At 42.5% G+C, this 19,601-nt stretch overlaps 2 protein-coding genes and 1 non-coding gene across 3 annotated transcripts in view; 2 read left to right on the plus strand and 1 right to left on the minus strand.

Moving 5' to 3' along the window:
• The window catches only part of SLC25A12 (solute carrier family 25 member 12), a 171,741-nt gene extending 170,178 nt beyond the window's left edge, over positions 1–1,563 (minus strand). The window contains exon 1 of the mRNA XM_049712263.1: positions 1,531–1,563. Within this exon, the coding sequence (XP_049568220.1) occupies positions 1,531–1,548 (18 nt within the window). The 5' untranslated portion in view covers positions 1,549–1,563. The remainder of the gene's footprint in view (positions 1–1,530) is intronic.
• Positions 1,408–19,601, plus strand: part of METAP1D (methionyl aminopeptidase type 1D, mitochondrial) — a 79,452-nt gene continuing 61,258 nt past the window's right edge. Inside the window, 2 exon segments of the mRNA XM_004267305.3 lie at positions 1,408–1,722; positions 1,724–1,871. Of these exon segments, the coding sequence (XP_004267353.2) occupies positions 1,423–1,722; positions 1,724–1,871 (448 nt within the window). The 5' untranslated portion in view covers positions 1,408–1,422.
• Positions 18,709–18,780, plus strand: TRNAV-UAC (transfer RNA valine (anticodon UAC)). Its single transcript has one exon. It is a non-coding gene; the product is annotated as a tRNA-Val (tRNA).

Consider the following 19,601-nt stretch of genomic DNA (forward strand, 5'->3'; position numbering starts at 1 on the left):
TGCAGACGTAGAGAACAGACTTGAGGACACAGTGGGGAAGGGGAAGCTGGGATGAAGTGAGAGACTAGCATTGACATATATACACTACCAAATGTAAAATAGATGGCTAGTGGGAAGCTGCTGCATAGCACAGGGAGATCAGCTCCATGCTTTGTGATCATCTAGAGGGATGGGATAGAGAGGGTGGGAGGGAGACGCAAGAGGGGATATATGTATACATATAGCTGATGCACTTTGTTGTACAGCAGAAACTAACACAACATTGTAAAGCAATTATACTCCAATAAAGATGTGAAAAAAAAGTAAAAACATCAGGACTATGTAGTCATTAAAAAGAATGAGCTCTAAGTGTTCTAAGATTTGATGTTCATGAGTGGAAAAGCAAGTTGCAACAGTAAGTATGTGATTCCATTTAAAATCTTTACACATATTTGCCTGTAAAAGGCATGGAATGGCACACACAGTGGCTGACTAAATAGTGGGATTGTGGTGTGTAGAGAGGGTGAGGAAGGGGATTTACCCTTTCTTTAAAAAATCATTTCTGGGGGCTTCCCTGGTGGCGCAGTGGTTGAGAGTCCGCCTGCCGATGCAGGGGACACGGGTTCGTGCCCCGCTCCGGAAAGATCCCACATGCCGCGGGGCGGCTGGGCCCGTGAGCCATAGCCGCTGGGCCTGCGCATCCGGAGCCTGTGCTCTGCAACGGGAGAGGCCACAGCAGTGAGGGACCCGCGTACCACAAAAAAAAAAAAAAAAAAAATCATTTCTGAATTGTCTGGGTTTTTCATGGAGTGTGTAGTTAAATTAAATTCTTAAATATTAATTAGGAGACATCACACATGTTCACCAAGAATCCTTATCAATCTTTACTGCATTTGGAGACTGTTACATTCTTGGTTTGACTGGGTCCATGCAGAGTTCAATTCCTTCACCAGACATTCCTTGAATATCAGGTTCTTTGCTGGGTACCAGGCTACCAAGATGATTAATACCTGGTCCATGACAGAATGGAAATATGCCCCAGAATGCAGATAAGAGGAACAGCGAATTTGGTAAAAATTGACACTGTCATCACTAGGGATACATCAGCTCCCTCACTTGATTCATAACTGGCCTTCTGTAGGCTTCATCTTTCGGCAGCGCAATCGGCAGACGTCATCCTCTCATTGTTAAAAGTCAAATTTAGGATTAAGACTCCACTTAATACCGCTGAGCTCGAGGTGTCCTTGGGGAAGGAGAAGTCCCCTGAATATACCCACTCTGGTACCCAGAATAGATTTTGCAGCTGCACACAGATCCTGTCTTGTCTGTTGTCTCTGCTGAGTAATGTAGATTCTGGGACAGCAAAGGGGCAGCTGGTGACTTTGAACCAAATTTTACCTTTCAACTGAATCCAGGGAAATAATTTGCAACAAAGAGCAGACGATGCAAAGTGCTATGTTGAACGCTAGATTGTGCTTTATTTTTTCCTCCCAACTTTACGTTTCCATGCACCAAAATGTTGATGCTACAAATATTGGATACCACGCTTACCTGACAGGCTTCTTCCATCCCACCTGGGCGCGGGGGCTCAGAGCGAGCGCGCGAACCGCGGCTGGAGCCCGTCTCTCGCGGCCGGACCGCGCTCGGCCGGCCGCGGGTTCCCCTACTGGCCCCGGTGCCCGAGCCGCTCCGCCGCCTGGGCTCCCGCAGTCAGCTCCCGCCGCGCACGCGCACTCTCCCTCTGGCGGCCTCGGCGCCTCCGGTCTTCGGCACGGCTGCGACTGGACTGCTCCTACGGGCGGGGCGGGGCGAGGAGGGGACGAGAGCTCGCGGCCACGTGACCGACGCCAACATGGCGGCGCCCAGCGGCGTCCACCTGTTCGTCCGGAGAGGTAAGCACCTGGAGGACAGCTCCGCGGGGCTTCTCACTGTCGCTCACTGGCTACGCAGTCGGGTTGAAAGGAATACACGTCCGCGATCAGACATCTCGGCGCACACGAATGTGCTTTCAGTTCTGCGGACACACGCAGACACACGATGACACATTGCCACAGGAACATACCCACAAGTGTTCATTTGTCACTTGCCTAGATCACGTCACTGCGTGGCATCTATTTGCAGTCCCTCCTTGGGATTTATGGGACATTGTCTAAGGTTTTCTTCTCCCACGTCAGTTGTGTGATTGCTGTAGCAAACTCTTTTATTCCTGGGGCGGAGCGATGAACCTACAGTAACTGAAATGCGCCTGGACCCCCAGTTGCCGCAGAGAAAGCAACTTGTATCCGTTGGCATGATACAACACGTCTTTTGGGGAACTTGCAAAATGTGATTATTCTCTTCCATTGACTTAAAGTTAAGAAGAGGAGAAATTTTGTCTGGCTAGCTTTCAGTAGGTGTTACTCTTATGTGAGTGGTGAGATTTTAGTAAATGTGCAAATACTTTTGCAGGTGAATCTTTGTTGGATTTGAACCGGTTTCTGAATCTTTGTTGGAAAGAACTAGGAAGTTGTTTCAAGGATGGGGGAAGAAGGAAATTAAAATATTTTCAAGGACTATTTAGGTTTCAGGCATGTAGGAACAACAGTCCTATGAGGCAAATATTATTTTCACAGTAAATAGCTACCGCTTATTAAGTGCTTTTGAAGTACATGATACTGTGTTAAGCACCTAACATATGCTAGCTACCTTTTAAAACCCAGTGAGTTAGGCATTATTCTCTGCTGATGAGAAAAGTGAGACAAAGTGGTTAAGTAATAAGACTAAGATTGCACAGATTGTAAGAGGCAAAATGGGCATTTGAACATGGCACTGATTTCTTTTCTTTTCTTTTTTTTTTTTAAGTGCTCGTTCCTCTGCCCTGCATGGCATGGTCTCTTCACAGAAATCAGTGTGCAAAGTTCAGATGAGACAGGACAAGTATGATGAGCATGTGTGAGAAGTAAAAAGGAAGATGTTTTTAGAGAGGAAGGAGGTTGGTAGGCAGATAGACCTCAGTTTTTCAGTGTAATATAGTGTTAGTGGAGATGACTAAGGAGCCACAGGAAGATATGAGGTGAGAGATGTGTAAAGGGAAGGTGATATAGGCAGTATTTTGGACTGGTTGGAAGGGAGAGTGGAGGCCAGTGTGAGAGTACAGCCTTGTGAAAAGAGCACCAATTTACATCTCTTAAGATCTGGGTTCCAATCCAAACTCTGTTTACTAATCAAGTTACTTTTTTTCTGTTTCCTCTTTTGACAAGAAATAATGGGGTTTAGACTTCTTTTTTGTGCACTGCAGGTAATGGTGAAGAGGATCTGGGCAGATAGTCAAGGTAGAGGAGGAGCCAAAACACACACACACACACACACACACACACACACACACGTGTTATATACACACACATATGTATGCATATGTATATAATCTCTTTGCAGAGTATAGAAATAACATATTCATCTTTTTTTTTTTTTTTTTTTTTTCGGTACGCGGGCCTCTCACTGCTGTGGCCTCTCCCGTTGCGGAGCACAGGCTCCGGACGCGCAGGCTCAGCGGCCATGGCTCACGGGCCCAGCCGCTCCGCGGCATGTGGGATCTTCCCGGAGCGGGGCACGAACCCGTGTCCCCTGCATCGGCAGGCGGACTCTCAACCACTGCGCCACCAGGGAAGCTCCATATTCATCTTTTTTGTGACTTATGATTTTGACAAATGGTGGTTCAGACAGTCTTGGAAAAAGCTATTACAGAAATAGCTATAGTAACCCATCCCACTATACCCCACAAGAGGGTTATCTTCTAACTAGAAGAGGGGGATCTTCTGATTAGAAGAGGGAGGGAAAATATGTCATCAGGAAGAGATTTAGTGATAGGGAAAGGCCCCTTTATGGGTTATTCATAATTACTTTTATTATGCATTGCAGACAGGTTGTCCTGTACCACCTGCTCTCCACCCCCCAGGGTTGAAAATGAAGGGTAAATTTATGAAGGGTACTCTCTTTTCTCTCTTCCTCCTTTTCATCCTTTTAGATTGATGTAAATTAATGCACTATAAGTCTTTATGTGCCAGGATTTATCGTCAGCATCTATGTGCACCTTTCCCTCTTGGAAAATGGGAAGAAGAGATTTTTTTTTTTTTTTTGGCTGCATTGGGTCTTCGTTGCTGTGTGTGAGCTTTCTCTAGTTGTGGTGAGCGGGAGCTACTCTTCGTTGTGGTGCGCAGGCTCCTCATTGCAGTGGCTTCTCTTGTTGTGGAGCACGGGCTCTAGGTGCGCGGGCTTCAGTAGTTGTGGCACGCAGGCTCAGTAGTTGTGGCTTGCAGGCTCTAGAGCACAGGGTCTGTAGTTGTGGCACACGGGCTTAGTTGCTCCGCGGCATGTGGGATCTTTCCGGACTAGGGATCGAACCCTTGTCCCCTGTATTGGCAGGCAGATTCTTAACCACTGTGCCACCAGGGAAGTCCCAGAAGAGATTTCTTAACCTCTTAAGAAGGGCATAAGGTTTCTCTCATGACTCTCCAGCTCATTGTAGCTTTAATCACAGTACACCCTCTATATAGTAGTTACCTACTTCCTCTCTCCATCCCCACTCCTAACTAGATTGTTAATTCTTGTTGAGCAGGAACCGTGTCTTATCTATATGTCTATCTTAATAAGCACAGTTCCTGGCTGAAGAGCTTACTGAATTGAGAGGCTGTTAAGACTTGTTCTCTTCTGAGGAATTCCCTGGCGGTCCAGTGGTTAGGACTGGGTGCTTTCACTGCCGAGGGCATGGGTTCAGTCCCTGGTCAGGGAATTAAGATCCCGCTTAAGATCCCGCAAGCCCTGCAGCTTGGCCAAATTTGTTCTCTTCTATCATGGGCTAAGGGATGGGTGGAAACTATAAGTAGTGACATTGGAAAGGGGAAAGGATGGATTAGTCTCTTGGAAGGTAGAGAGAAGGTAACAAGAGCCTTTTAGGGATGAAGGTACTCCTGGTATTAGCACTGACACTAAATCCCTGATAACGGTGCAAAATCCCTACCCTGGGGCCCCAGGAGCTCTCTCCTTGCTTAATCTCTCACTCCCAGTTCCCACTTTATTAGAATCTTTGTTCCAGCTCTCAAAGCTGGCACATAAGATCCTTTGCCCAGTGAGGATGGCAAGGAATGGTGAAGGCAAAGAAGGGGGCATATTTTCTCTTTTAAACTCTTGTTCCTTTTATGAGCCAGTCTCTCCTGGCTTGCCTCCTCTTTCTCTGATTTTCCCAGACTTCCACTAGGCTCTTCTACTTCTAGGTTTTTAAATATTAGTGTTCCCCAGGATTCTGTTCTAAGCCCTCATCCCTGTTTCCTCTCTTTGTTGTCAGCAATCAAATTTACCTACCTCAATGACTGTCAAATCTATACAGTTTTTAAAAATCAACAGAGTATCCCCTGGAACTGAACACCAGGTCTGAATACCAGCTCTCTGTTAGGTATCTTTTCCTAGATGTCTCACAGACCCTTTAAGCTCGACAAGTCCAGTATGGAAATGAATATTTTCCTGCACATCTGCTTCTCCGCATATATACTCTGTCTCCATTAATGGCATCGCCATCCAGGCAGTACCTAAATGTAAGTATTTAAGGGCTTTTGGTCCCCACCACTGCCTTCAGTGTCTGTGTCCAGTGAGTCAGTAAATCCCATTTCTTGGATGCCTCCAGTTTTCTGCATGGTCTGGGTATAATTCTTTACCATCCCTTGTAACTGGTCTCTACCTTAGTTCACCTTCTCCCCCACAACCAGCTGTCTTTCTAAAATTCAGATCTGATTATGACGCTTCCCTACTAAAAAAACCTCTGGGGACTCTTCATTGCTGGGATAGTCTGTCCCTCCGCATCGAAGGATAGCACCATCTCAGTCTGGCCTCAGTTTACCTTTTCAGCCTTAGGTCCTGCCAGTTTCCTAACCTCATATCTCTGCTAAGGTTTGCCATTGTGTACCTCCTTAATTGCTTTGCCTGCAATGTCTTTTTTCACCCAGCAAACCATTCATTCTTCAAGGCCACACTTAAATGCCATCTCTCCTTTGAAGCTGTATTTGCCTCTGCCCAGGCTAAACGAACCCAGTCTGCTTACATAGCACTCAGGGCATGCCTTTATCACAACGCTTATTACCCTGTATCAGAGTATGCACACTTACCTGAAAAGTATTTGTTTACACCTCCATCTCCCTTGCTAGAATGGGAGCTTCTTAGAGACAAGAATCTTATCTTCTTCATCTGTCTTCCCAAAACGTGGCATACAATGTGTACACATAGTAAGTACTCAGTTTCATAACCAAATGAAAGACCTTTCAGACTGCAACCTCCTGTAGGAACATTTGTTCACAAAAGTTATATGGTAGGCCTAAAGAATAATTTATCTCAAAATGTCAGTTTTTGTCATATGACCGGCCTAGTTAGTGACTTTGTTCCCTGCCCCCACCCCCTTTTATAGTCCATCTCCCTCCAAGATTAATTTAAGGCAGTGTTACTTCTGTATACCTTTTTGGGTAACTGTGAGAATTCCAGGTAATATGAGTTGTGAGTCAGACTTACTGGAGATAATTAGAAAAAAGAGGTTGGGAGGGGGAAGGGAAGAAATCTAAAAGAGAAGTGCTTAAGGCTTAAGCAGTGTAGTCATGGGAGAGAAGAAGGAAGCTGATGGAAGTAAACCCTTAGACCTAATCACTATCCTGCTGTCCTTCCACAGTCCATGTGGAGGGAACTGATGCCAGTGAGAGGAGAGGGGGCAGATTGTGGGCAAGTCCAGCAGAAAGTCTAAGAAAGGCATAGCTGGTGGGTGTATGAAATAGTTTGGCTTTTCCAGAGGGCTGTGTGGCAATGTGTATCAAGGTGTAAGGTATACATACTTTTTAGCTAACAATTCTGCTTTTAGGAATTTATCCTGAGAGAACAATAGGATGAGTGTACAAAGATGGATAAATAAGAATGTAACTTTATAATAATGGTAATTGGGAAATATTCACCATAATCTGAAATGTCCATTGGTAAGAGAATGACTAAATAAATTATAGTTTATCCATGCAATGGTGTGCTGTGCAGCCATTAAAAAGATGATGTAGATGTACTGTAGACTTAAAAAGTCATGGTCATGCATAGAGGAGAAAAGGCTGGTATAGAACAGTAAATCCCACTTACATAAAGTTTGTATCTTTGTTTCCTTATATGTATATATGCCCAAAGAAATATCTAGCATGATGCTCACCCAAGTGTTCATAGCTCTTATTTCCAGATGGTGAGATTGTACTGATTTTTACTTTCTTTATAATTGATGTGTTTGAATTTTATACATTGAGAAGATAGCATTTTTATTTTCCAAAACTTTTTTTTAAAACTGTATAAGAGAAAAAACCAACCAAGCAAATATAAAAGGTATCAAATGTTTGAATGGGACCAGACCCAAGGGAAAAATTTCTTTTACTGTGCATATTCTCTGCAACAAAGCAAAATGTCTATGTAATTTATAATATAGGAAAAGAACACCTTTAAGATTTCCATGATCAAGGAATGGTAACTGGAAATTACTTATATATACTCATTACTGTAATTTAAGATGCATATAATGCTACTAATATTTTATTATTCTTGTCTTTTTTTAACAAATGTACGAATTTTTACAAGTGCTTTTGTTCATTTGTGACTCTAAGGCCATAGATTCTTCCACTAAGAATTTTCTTATGATAGTGGTTTTTCAAAAATTTAACCTCCAGGTAGGGGAGGGGCTATATTACATAATAAATTAGGTACTTTAAACTTTTGTCAACTGACCTGAGATCCTTACTGTTTTGTATAGCTTCAGTAGGAAAATGTATCCTCAGTTTCATCAAACCAACTTAGAAATCATGTTTTGGGATGCAGGCCATGGATGATTTGGAAAATATCAATACTATTAATAAGGAGCTTCCTGTAACTTAAACTCTATTCATGTTGATAGCTGAGAATGGAGATGGATTTTTGCTATATGATTTTTTTAACAAGTACCTTAATACAAATACAAATAAACTCTGTTATGATATGGCTTGTTACTACATAAATTAAAGCATACTTAACAATCAAATCATAACCCTGAATTCCCTAAAGTCAGACTTGTCCCTCAAGCCATGTGTGCTCTTATGTTTTCCCTCTGCCTGAAATAGCTTTCTGTAACGCATAGTTCCTGTCTCCCATTGAAATTATGAACTTTACTACACAGTACAGGGCACGTAGACCCTCAATGATAAATGCTGTGCAGTCATTAACCAAAAAAAAAAAAAAAAAAGGTGTTGACCTCTATTTGTTGACATGGAATGATATTCACAACATGTATTATTTGGAAAATGCAAGTTATAGAGCAATTTAATATAATCTTATTTTGTGAAATCAAATATTGATATATCCATGTGTGTCAAAGTGTAGAACATACAGAGAGAGAGAGAAAGAAAGAGAGAGAAAGATAGAGAGAATGGCATTCACCTACATAAATATTCACAGTTTTTATGAAATGTTCCCTTTCCCCAAGCATTGGGAATCTTTGAAAATGCAGAGTAGATGCTATGTATCTTTGGGAATTTGGCAAGATGGGAGGAGAATAAGATATATGCAAAGCTTCATTTGAACATTATCTTGTTTTTCAGTTAAAACAGTTTTTTCTTGTAGAGATTGGATTTTCTTTTTTAGCTTTTGAATGTGCAGAATTTCAAACATACAGAAAAGTGGAGAGAGCAGTACATACCCATCACCTAGTTACAACAGTCATCAATTTATGGCAGCTCTTGTTTCATCTTTACCCCCAGCCACTTCCCCTCCCCAAGCTAGATTATTTTGAAGCACATCTCAGATATATAATTTCATCTGTACATTTTTCATTATGTATCTCCAAAAGCCAGGAGCCTTTAAAATTTTCTTCATATATTGCACTTATCGGTTCTAGAATTTACATTTGGTTCTTTTCTTATAGTTTCCATTTCTGTGTTGAGGTTTCCCAGCTGTTTACTCACGTCCATCTTTTCCTTTAAGTACTTGTACGTACATATTTATAACAGCTGTTTTAAAGTCCTTATCTGTTCATCTGTCGTCTGGGTGATCTCAAGGTCTTTTTCTGTTTTATTGACTTTTTTTTCTTGACTGTGGCTCACATTTTTCTGTTCTTCATACATGTAATTGTATATTCGTCCCAAGTGGATAATACCTTGTGGAGATTATGCTGTTCCGCCAGGCGTGGTTTTCTTCCTTCGTAGGGTGGATCTGTTTGTTTTGCTCTTAGTACTAGAGTGTGGCTCTTACTCTAGTGCAGAGTTCAGCAAACTTTTTCTATAAAGGGCCAGATAGTAAATATCTTAAACTTCTGTGGCCCTATCGTCTCTACTGCAGCTACTCAAGTCTGCTAATATAGTACAAAGGCAGCATAGACAGTATATAAACAAATGAGCATAGCTATATTCCAACAAAATTTTATTTATAAGAAAGACAGTGAGCCGGGTTTGGCTCACAGGTCTTAATTTGCCCACCTTTGCTCTGCATGTGCGTGGTTCTTATTCCACTGAGGGCCCACTTATTCAGTTCTTATTCCACTGAATGCCTGTGGGGCTCAGTGAGGTCCGTCTACTCGGGTTGGGCTAAGACTTCAACTTCTCCCAGCCCTGCAACCTCTGGAATCTCTATTCAGCTCTCAGCCTTGCACCAGCCGCTGTCTGGTAGGCCTTGTGCCTCTCTGTTTCCCAGAACCCTCAGTACTGCACAAAGTCCAGCTGCTTCAGCAGCCAGCCCTTTGCTCTCTGCCTCCCTAAGTAAACAGTGAGGGGCTGTGCTTGGCTTGGGCTCCATCTCCCAAGGCCACGTTTGGGACGGTTTCCCCAGGCAGAACACTGGAGCCAATCTGGGCTCACCTTGTGTACTTATTTACCCTCAAGGTTCACTGTCCTACACTGTTCAGCAGCCAATGCCAAAAAATAGCTCCTTCACATTTTGTCTAGTTGTCTAGTCATTTAAGGCAGGAAGGAATTCTAGTAACAGTTATGCCAACATGGCTAGAAGAGGATGTCAGTTATTTTTTTTTAATTCAGTAAGTTTATTTTCCCAGGGTTTTTTTCTTGAAATTTATTTGTTGAAGCAACTGACTCGGCAGTCTGCCCTAATGGAGCTTTCCACATTCTGGATTTTGCTGACTGTATTTCCAGTGGAGTCATTTTAAATGTTCCTCTATTAACTGGCAGTTAGACCCAAGGCCTGACTTGATTTAGGTTACATTTTGTTGTTGTTGTTGTTTTGGGCAAGAATACTTCCTAGAGTATTGCTTTTTGTGATGTTAGTGGCCACTGGTGATCATTACTTGGCTCCATTAGCTCATTAAGACTTTGCAAAATGGTAATATTTTAATTCAGTCATTCCTTCTGCGTTTATTAGCTAGAAGATATCTACAGAAAGAAACTTTCTCAGCAAGTATTTGATTACCCTGATAGGCCTCATCCTGAAAAGTTAAATGTTTGATTTGTTCTCTGTATTTACCAGTTTTTAAAATAACAAGTTTATCCTCCAAAAGTGACCAATGAGTTGTGTTTAGAACTGTGTGGATTTATGTTTAATTGGGTATCTACTTCCTTAATTTTCTGAAAGTATATGAAAGGATCACGCAGTGTGGAAATGTAATCCTAAAGCAAGATTGAAAGATTATAGAAAGACGAGCAAAAGCAATTGACAGGAATAGCATTTTAAAAAATGAATTTAGGGAATTCTTACTATAACAATGTTAAAGTGGGAGGTTATAGAGTAAGAAAGGATTGAACATCCTCCAGTGTTTGTTGCAAGTTGAGTCCCATGGTGTTAGTCCTTCACATTGCAGCAAGAGGTTCAGTTTTGTATCTAGTGAAACGTCAGATCTTGTGCTTAGAATAATATGCTTCTTAATATCTAGAGAGTGATTATATATCAGAAAAAGTAACTGGTAAAGATCTGATTTTGGATCCTGTCTCTACAACTTATTATCACGTGAATTTAAAAAGTAACGTAATTTTCCACTCAACTTTTCTGTGAACCTAAAGCTGCTCTAAAAACTATGTCTATTAAAAAAAACAACTTAACCTTTCTGAATTTCACTTTCTTCACCTGTTTTCAAAAAAAGAAAGGGTCTAAAATTATCTAAGTTAAATGAAAATTAAGAAATTAAGTGGGAGAACCTGTGAAAGTATCTAGCACAAGAAATGTCCCTTCCCTTTTAGCAGATGTTCTCCATTGGTTGAAGCAATTACAAGGAAGCCCAGATTTGGGGAAGGGGATACAGAGTCCCTCTTGATGGGATACGTGTCAATGAATCGAGGCAATCTAAGGCTGTTTCTTGAATACAATGGGAAGGAAGAAGATGGACTCCTCAAATACATTCAAAATTTTGTCTATATGGACACTTTTCTGAAGGAAAATATGCGTGGCTTTCATTAATTTCTCAAAGTAAGATGATTTGAAAAAACAATAGCATCTCCCTTAGAATATCAATATTCTTTGATACCCCTCCCACTGAGAAGTGGGGTCTCACTTAGTTGCTCCACGGCACGTGGGATCTTCCGGACCAGGGCTCAAACCTGTGTCCCCTCCCCTTGAGTCTAGACTGTCTTGTGACTACTTCATTCGAAAGAGAATTGGGGAGGTGATGCTGTGTGACTTTCAAGGCTGTCATAAAAGGAGATGCAGCTTCTGCTTTGTTCACTAGAACAGTCATGCTGGCAGCTTCAGCTGCCTTGTAAGAAACCCAACTACCCTGGGGCTGCTGTGTTGTGAGGAAGCCAAGCCACTTGAAGAGGTTCTTTGAAAGTTATCCAGTCAGGAGACCTAATCTTTGAGTCATCCCATTGCAGGCACCAGACATGTGAATGAGCCTTCAGATGGTTCCAGCCCACAGCCCTAGAGTCATCCCCAGCCAAGTCGTCTTCTTTACTCAGGGCCTCAGATATCATGCGGCCTCAGACATTCATTTCCAAATTCCCGACCCAAAGAATCCATGAGCATAATAAAATTATTAGTTCTGTTAAAACACTGTTAACTTTTGGGTAACTCGTTACAAAGCAGTATTAACTAGGACACTATGTAATATCTAAGAGCCAGCAGCAATTAATTTTCAGTGGAAAACCTAAAGGACAACTTATAGGTAGTACATGCAGGCAGGCAGTCACAAAATATCTCCCACAAAACTTGGAGTCACCACACACAACAAGTATGGCTTATCACCAGATATTTATTTATTTATTTAAAAAATTTTGTTTAGACTTCCCTGGTGGTGCAGTGGTTAAGAATCCGCCTGCCAATGCAGGGGACACAGGTTCGAGCCCTGGTCCGGGAAGATCCCACATGCCGCGGAGCAACTAAGCCCGTGAGCCACAGCTACTGACCCTGTGGTTTAGAGCCCGCAAGTCACAACTACTGAGCCTGCGTGCCACAACTACTGAGCCCGTGCGCCTAGAGCCCGTGCTCCTCAACAAGAGAAGCCACTGCAATGAGAAGCCTGAGCACCACAACAAAGAGTAGCCCTCACTGACCGCAACTAGAGAAAGCCCGTGTGCAGCAACGAAGACCCAACACGGCCAAAAATAAATAAATTAATTAATTAATTTAAAAAATATATATATTTTTGGCTGCCCATACTGCTTTTGGGATCTTAGTTCCCTGACCAGGGATTGAACCTGCACCTCAGCAGTGAAAGCATGGAGTCCTAACCACTGGACCGCCAGGGAATTCCCTATCACCAGATATTTATAATCTAGATGAAGTTTATTAATCTGGAGTCATTTTTACCATAAGTGATATTACTCAGTATCATGGCTGACTTTCCACATTTGCCAGGTTTCCAAAGAGAACAGAGCTAGAAAGTTAACCCAAGGTCAAATGTGTCAATAGAGAACTATCCATTGAGAAAAGCAAAGTAAGAATATTAATATTAGACAGAATAGAATTTAAGGCAAAAAGCATCAAAGAGGACAAAGAGGTTCATGGACCTTTTCTCTTTCTACCCTCACTATCCCCTTAATGATCTCATTAGTCATATGACTCTAATAACCCATTAAGCTGTTGCCTCCCATGTTTATGCCCTCAGCCAAGACCTTTCTCCTAAATTCCAGACTCATACATCCATCTGCTTACTTGATATTTCCAAATGTCGAGATCAACATGTGCAAAACTCCAAAACTGGACTTCTAATCTCTTCCCTAAAATTTGCTCCACTCCAAAGACTTCCCTACCTTAATTGTTGGTAATTTTATCCTGTCAGTTTCTCAGACCATAAACCTTCAAATCAACCCCAATTCCTTTCTTTCTCTCACGTATCCAGTCTTCAAGAAATCCCACTGAATCTACCTTTTTAAAAAAATAAATTTATTTATTTATTTATTTTTGGCTGTGTTGGGTCTTTGTGGCTGCACATGGGCTTTCTCTAGTTGCGGTGAGCAGGGGCTACTCTTCGTTGCGGTGCACGGGCTTCTCATTGTCGTAGCTTCTCGTTGCAGAGCAGGGGCTCTAGGCACGCAGGCTTCAGTAGTTGTGGCACGTGGGCTCAGTAGTTGTGGCTCGCGGGCTCTAGAGTGCAGGCTCAGTAGTTGTGGTGCATGGGCTTAGTTGCTCTGCGACATGTGGGATCTTCCCGGGCCAGGGCTCCAACCCGTGTCCCTTGCATTGGCAGGCAGATTCTTAACCACTGCGCCACCAGGGAAGCCCCAAATCTACCTTTAAGATATACCCAGAATGCATTTTTGACACCTCACTGTCACCACCCTGAGTTGAGTCACTATCATATCTTACCTGGATTACTACAGTAACCACTTACTGGTCTCCCTGCTTCTACCCTTGCCCTCCTATACTGGATTCTCAACACAGCAGCCAGACTGAACTTTTAAAAATGTTAAGTCAGACCATGTCATTCTTTTGCTGAAAACCTACTTCACTCAGTAAAAGCCAAAATCCTCATAATGTCCTGTAAGGCCCTACTCATAGCACTTAACACTTTCTAACACACTGTATGACTTACTTATTTGTCATGTTTTCTGTTGCCTACCTCCCCACATATATAGACTATAAGTTTGGCAAAGAGAAGAATTTTTGTTTGTTTTTTTCCCTGATGTATCCCAAGTACCTAGAACAATGCCTGGCACATAATAAGCACTCAATAAAGATTTTTTGAATGAATGAATGAAAAGTGGCTAGTTAATAATGATACAATAAAGTTATTAATAATGAATCTTTATGAGTCAAATAACATGTTAAAATACATAAAGCAAGAGCTGTTAAAAATAAAAGGGAAAATGGATAAAACCGCAATCGTAATAGGAAACTAGCATGCCTCTAATTTGTCAATTTAAGTAGACATAATAAGGTTATTGGATTTCAGAATGTTATAATTAGTAAATTTGATTTAATATTAAATTTGATACCTTGGATTAGGATTTTTTTTACAAATATACACAAAATAGGATAAAAGGTGGTAAGTTATGCCACTGAAAACCTCAGTAAGTTCTAGAAAGAAAAATTGTATAAACTGCATCCTCTGATCACAAAGCAATAATGCACAAATTAATGGGGAAAGAGGAGATTTGACCCAAGTATTGTGGAAACACAAAAGGAAACTAAATAGTGGGGTATGTACCATTTACACTGTACTGGCCTTGGAATACACAGTTCTTGTCCTCCATGAGTTCACAGTCCTTGGTGGAATCAAACATGTAAATCAATTTTGCAACAGAATAAGAAGGATGCACAGATAGAGGTAAGCATATGATGCAATGGGATCATCCCGTAGAGACCGACACGCCTTCACCTTTACAGAGGAGGAGAAGACTAGGCTGAGTCCTCCAGTGCAAGGAGGGCCTAGTCAGATGAAGGAGTCTAGAAACAGAGAGGCCTCTTGTCCAAAGGCAGAGAGAGGGGTGAGAGCCTGTGCAGCCTTCTGGGAGCTTGGCTGGTTTAATATGGCAAGCAAGCAGGGTGAGAGCTAGGGAGTAGCCAGTTGGAGATGCTACTTTTGGCAGTAAAATGTATAGCATTTGGTGACTACCTGAATGGGACAACTGAAGCATGTGTGTGAAAAGGGGTAAAGATACCAGACTCCTGCTCCCTTAGGGATGGAGGAAATGATAGATGTGCATGTAGATAGTTTTTCAGCTGGGAGAAGAGACAGAAAATTGAAGAAGCTCCTCGTCCCCCAATTACTTCTGTTTCTTTCTGTACATTTTTGCAGAGATTAGAGATGAAATGAGGTAGGGGGTTGGGAAATAGGAGGAAAAAATGATAAGGGATAATAGAAGGATTGCCCAGCAGTGTTGAGATCCAAGTGAAATTAGAGACCGTGTATCTGTAGTGACCCCATTCATTGCCACTGTGTGATTTTCTCCAAATGGGCATCATCCTGTGTGTATAAAAGAGTGAAGGTAGATAGTTGGATTGATTGGAATTTTCCAGATGGATGCACTGGAAGGACCAGGGAGTAAGAGAAAAGGGGAGTGGGGAGTTAGCAAGAGGGGGGTTGAATCAATGCATTCTAGAGTCTAGCCTAGGCTGGAAGTTTCCCAAGGTCATGGACCTTGTCTATTTTGTTTGTTTCTGGGCTCATTATTATTACAATGAATAATCTAGAGCATAGAAGTAAAAAGGGAAGAGACTGATAGTTTGGTGGCGGGGGGGAAGGAGTTGTCCTAAGACGAGAATTTCCAGCAAGAGCAAAGAACAGGTATAATGGGAATTAGAAGTGAGGAACTGGAAGATTTGGGGGTAGTAGTCTGGAGTTTCACCACGGAGGTGACTTCTGAACTGGGTTAGATGGTTTTTAGTTTAATTGGAGAAAGAAGCCTAATGCCTATAACAATGCAAAACAGTATGATAGTGCTCTGGGAAAAAGAGGAAGGAAAGATAATTTGGGGCTGGAGTGATCACTTCACAGAATTGGGCCTTGAAGGATGAGTAAGGTGGTCAGCAGAGAGGCGGAGGGATGAGGGAGGGGCATTTCTAAGGGGGTAAAGCAGGGCAGCGGTGGGGAAACCATGTGAATACAGGACGTGTTCAGAGGGTTCTGGAATGGAGGGTTTGGCTGGAGCTGAGAGTTTGCATAGAAGAGTTATGAAGAGGAAGATTAATAATACAGGTTAGGGCCAGGCGATGAGAACGTTGAAGGTCGGCTTAGGGTTTATCTTATAGGCAGCAGAGACTGATGAAGGTTTTTGATAAATAAGTGAAATAACCTGCAGCTGGTGGTGCCCTGGATGTATTGAAGAGGGAAAGCTATCGTATCATTTGGGAAATATTGGTGGAAACAAAGTGATGGGGGCCTGAATTAGTGCCTTGTGTTCAGGATGGAAAGGGAGAGATGGATGCAAGAGAAATGATACAGAGAAGGAGGAATCAGGACCTGGTGGTTAGAAAGGGGACCTGAGGAAGGAGAGGAGCTGTCAGAGCAGAAAAGAGGGAGTTGGCAGAAACAGAGAACATAGTCAGGAAAAGAGGCTCAGGAGGAAATTTTGGGATGACTCAGTAAGGGTCAGTGAAATTGGCCACTTGGAGGTCATAGAGACTTAGACCAAAATTTTAGCAGTGGAAGGAGAGATGAAAAGTGATGGTGGTGGCTGCAGAGAAGTGTGGAGATTCTTGGTTCTCTTTTTAAATAACAACTTCATCAAGATATAATTCACAGACCATGCAATTAACCTATTTAAAGTTTACAATTCAGTGGTATTTAGTGTATTCATAGTTGTGTGACCATCACCACCATCAATTTTATATTTTCATCACCCCTGAAAGAAACCTCTTACCCATTAGTAGTCACTCTCCAATCCCCCTATCCTCACCAGCCCTAGGTAACCACTAATCAGCTTTCTGGCTTTATAGATTTCCTATTCTGGACATTTCAAATACGTGTAATCACATAATGTGTGGTCTTCTGTGACTGGCTTCTTTCATTTAGGACTGTGTTTTCAAGGTTTATTCATGTTGAAGCATGTATCAGTACTTCATCCCTTTTCTAATTGCCAAATAATATTCTGCTGAATGGGATATCACATTTTGTTTGTCCATTCACCAATTGTTAGACATTTGGGTTATATCCACTTTTTGACTCTTACAAATAATGCTGCTGTGGACATTTGTGTACAAGTTTTGTGTGGACGTACATTTTGGTTTTGACATAGAGGTCCTGGCTATGTTTAGACGCAGAGGGAAGGAAGGCAACTGGTAAGGAACAAGGACCATGGGAAATTCTGGAGAGCAGGGGGCTTCCTGGAGAGAGATCAGACCTGAAAGAGGTGAAAAGGAATAGAAGGAGGAGAAGGGGGAAAATTCCCCTTGGAAGTGGTGAGAGTATCTCTACTTCTACAACAGGAGTGAAGGACGAGTGGCAATTTCTTTTTCTATGAATGAAAATACTTTGAAAATATATTTTCTGATTATAAAAGTAATACAAGGAAGGCTGTATAAAGAGAGGCTAAGAGTGTGGGTTGTCAAATCAGGCTCCTTAGGTTCGAATCCTGATTCTGCTGCTTACTAGTTGTGGAACCTTGGGCATGTTAACCTATCCAGGCTTCAGTTTCTTCATTTTTAAAATGGAGTTGAGACAAGTACTTACCTTACTAGGCTATTATGAAGATTAAAGAAATGATACCTGTGCAGCTGTATTAGTTACCTACTGCTGTGTAACAAATTACCCCAAAGGACAAACTCTATGTCACAGTTTCTGAGGGGCAGGAATCTGGGTGTAGCTTAGCTGGGGGCCTATGGCTTAGGAGCTTTCACGAGGTTGTAGTTGAGCTATTGGTGGGAGCTGTAGTCATCTCAGCACTTGACTGGGGCTGGAGGACCCACTGCCAAGCTCACTCACATGGTTCTTGGCCGGCCTCTGTTCCTTGTGAAGGCCACTTTCTTGCCACCTGTGTCTCTCCATTGGACGGCTCACAACATGGCAGACTGCTTCTTCCAAACTCGTGATCCAAGGAGGGTACCAGAGTGCCCACTGTGGCAGAAGCCACAGTCTTTCATAACCTAATTTCAGAAGTAACATCCCATCCCCCTGCTCCCACAGACCAGCACAGTGTAGCGGAGCAGGGTGTGGATGCCAGGAGGCTGGGTCATTGGCGACCACCTTGGCTACCACACAGTTCTTAATAATAAGCCCTTAATAACTACAGTTGGCCCTTGAACCACACGGATTTGACCTGCATGGGTCCACTTATACATGGATTTTTTTTTTGATAGTAAATACTACAGTGCTACATGGTCCACAGATACTGAAGGCTGACTATTTATTTGCAAATGTTCTCCTGCGAGGAGGGTCAGCACCCTTAACCCCCAGGTTGTTCAGTGGTCAACTGTATTCATAGTGGAAATATTAAGATATTATAAAAGTGGGGCTTCCCTGGTGGCTCAGTGGTTAAGAACCCGCCTGCCAATGCAGGGGACACAGGTTCGAGCCCTGGTCCGGGAAGATCCCACAGGCCGCGAAGCAACTAAGCTCGTGAGCCACAACTACTGAGCCTGCTCTCTAGAGCCCGCGAGCCACAACTACTGAAGCCCACATGCCACAACTACTGAAGCCCACGTGCCTAGAGCCCATGCTCCACAACAAGAGAAGCCACTGCAATGAGAAGCCCACAGACTGTAACAAAGAGTAGCCCTCACTTGCCGCAACTAGAGAAAGCCCGCATGCAGCAACGAAGACCCAACGCAGCCAAAAATAAAAACAAATAAATAAATTTATGTTTTTTAAAAAGATATTATAAAAATGTATATAGAAGAGGGAATTCCCTGGTGGTCCAGTGGTTAGGATGCGGCGTTTACACTGCCGTGGCCTGGGTTCAATCCCTGGTCGGGGAACTAAGATCCCCCAAGCTGAGTGGTGCCACCAAAACAAAAACAAAAAAAGTATAAAGAAGAAAGTAAAAGTCACTCACAGTCCACCATCTAGATGGAACTGGCATTTCTAAAATGACTTTTTCCCTAAGGAGGGCTACTAGTAATAGGACCATGATTTCTAAAAATTCCTTCCACATCTACGAGAGAAAGCTTATTAATTACTGAAATATTAACTTAGGAAAATGAACATTTGAGATCCTTTTATCTCTCACACTTGGAGTCTGCACATCACACTTGTTTATCCTTCTATTCAGCATTGTGATAATTCTGAATTTGGGGCATCACATACCCTGTCTCTGTCATCAGTAAGATTGTGATTTTCCTATAAGATCAAATAGAAATAGGTCACAGATGAAATGAACACCCTCACCGGACTCCCTGCCAACTGGCTGGTCCAGCTGAAAACCAGCCCCTCTAAGAATTGATGTTACAAAAACAGCTCCTCTCTGTTGTCTTCTGTCATTTCTCCCCTACTTTATGCTCCGTGAATAGCAGCTGTTCAGGGTATTGCCGAGTGAGCACAGGGGTGCTGCAATCAGAAATGTGAGTGAGTGACACAGCAGGAGAAGGCTGGGGCCGAGGGAGGTGCGTTCTGGTGATACAGTGAGTAAGTGGGAGACATGACAAACAGCCAGACAGCAGTACGATGGCCCACTGGGAAGCATGTGAAAGATTATCAATTACCTCGATTAAAAAAAAGAAAGCCCCCAGAAGTCTCTTTCGCCAGTAGAGAAAAATCACAGCTGCTGAGGAGGGTCTTGTCAAGTCTCTTAGGTGGATTG

Source organism: Orcinus orca, chromosome 7, assembly GCF_937001465.1.
Source record: "Orcinus orca chromosome 7, mOrcOrc1.1, whole genome shotgun sequence".
Taxonomy (NCBI): Eukaryota; Metazoa; Chordata; class Mammalia; order Artiodactyla; family Delphinidae; genus Orcinus; species Orcinus orca.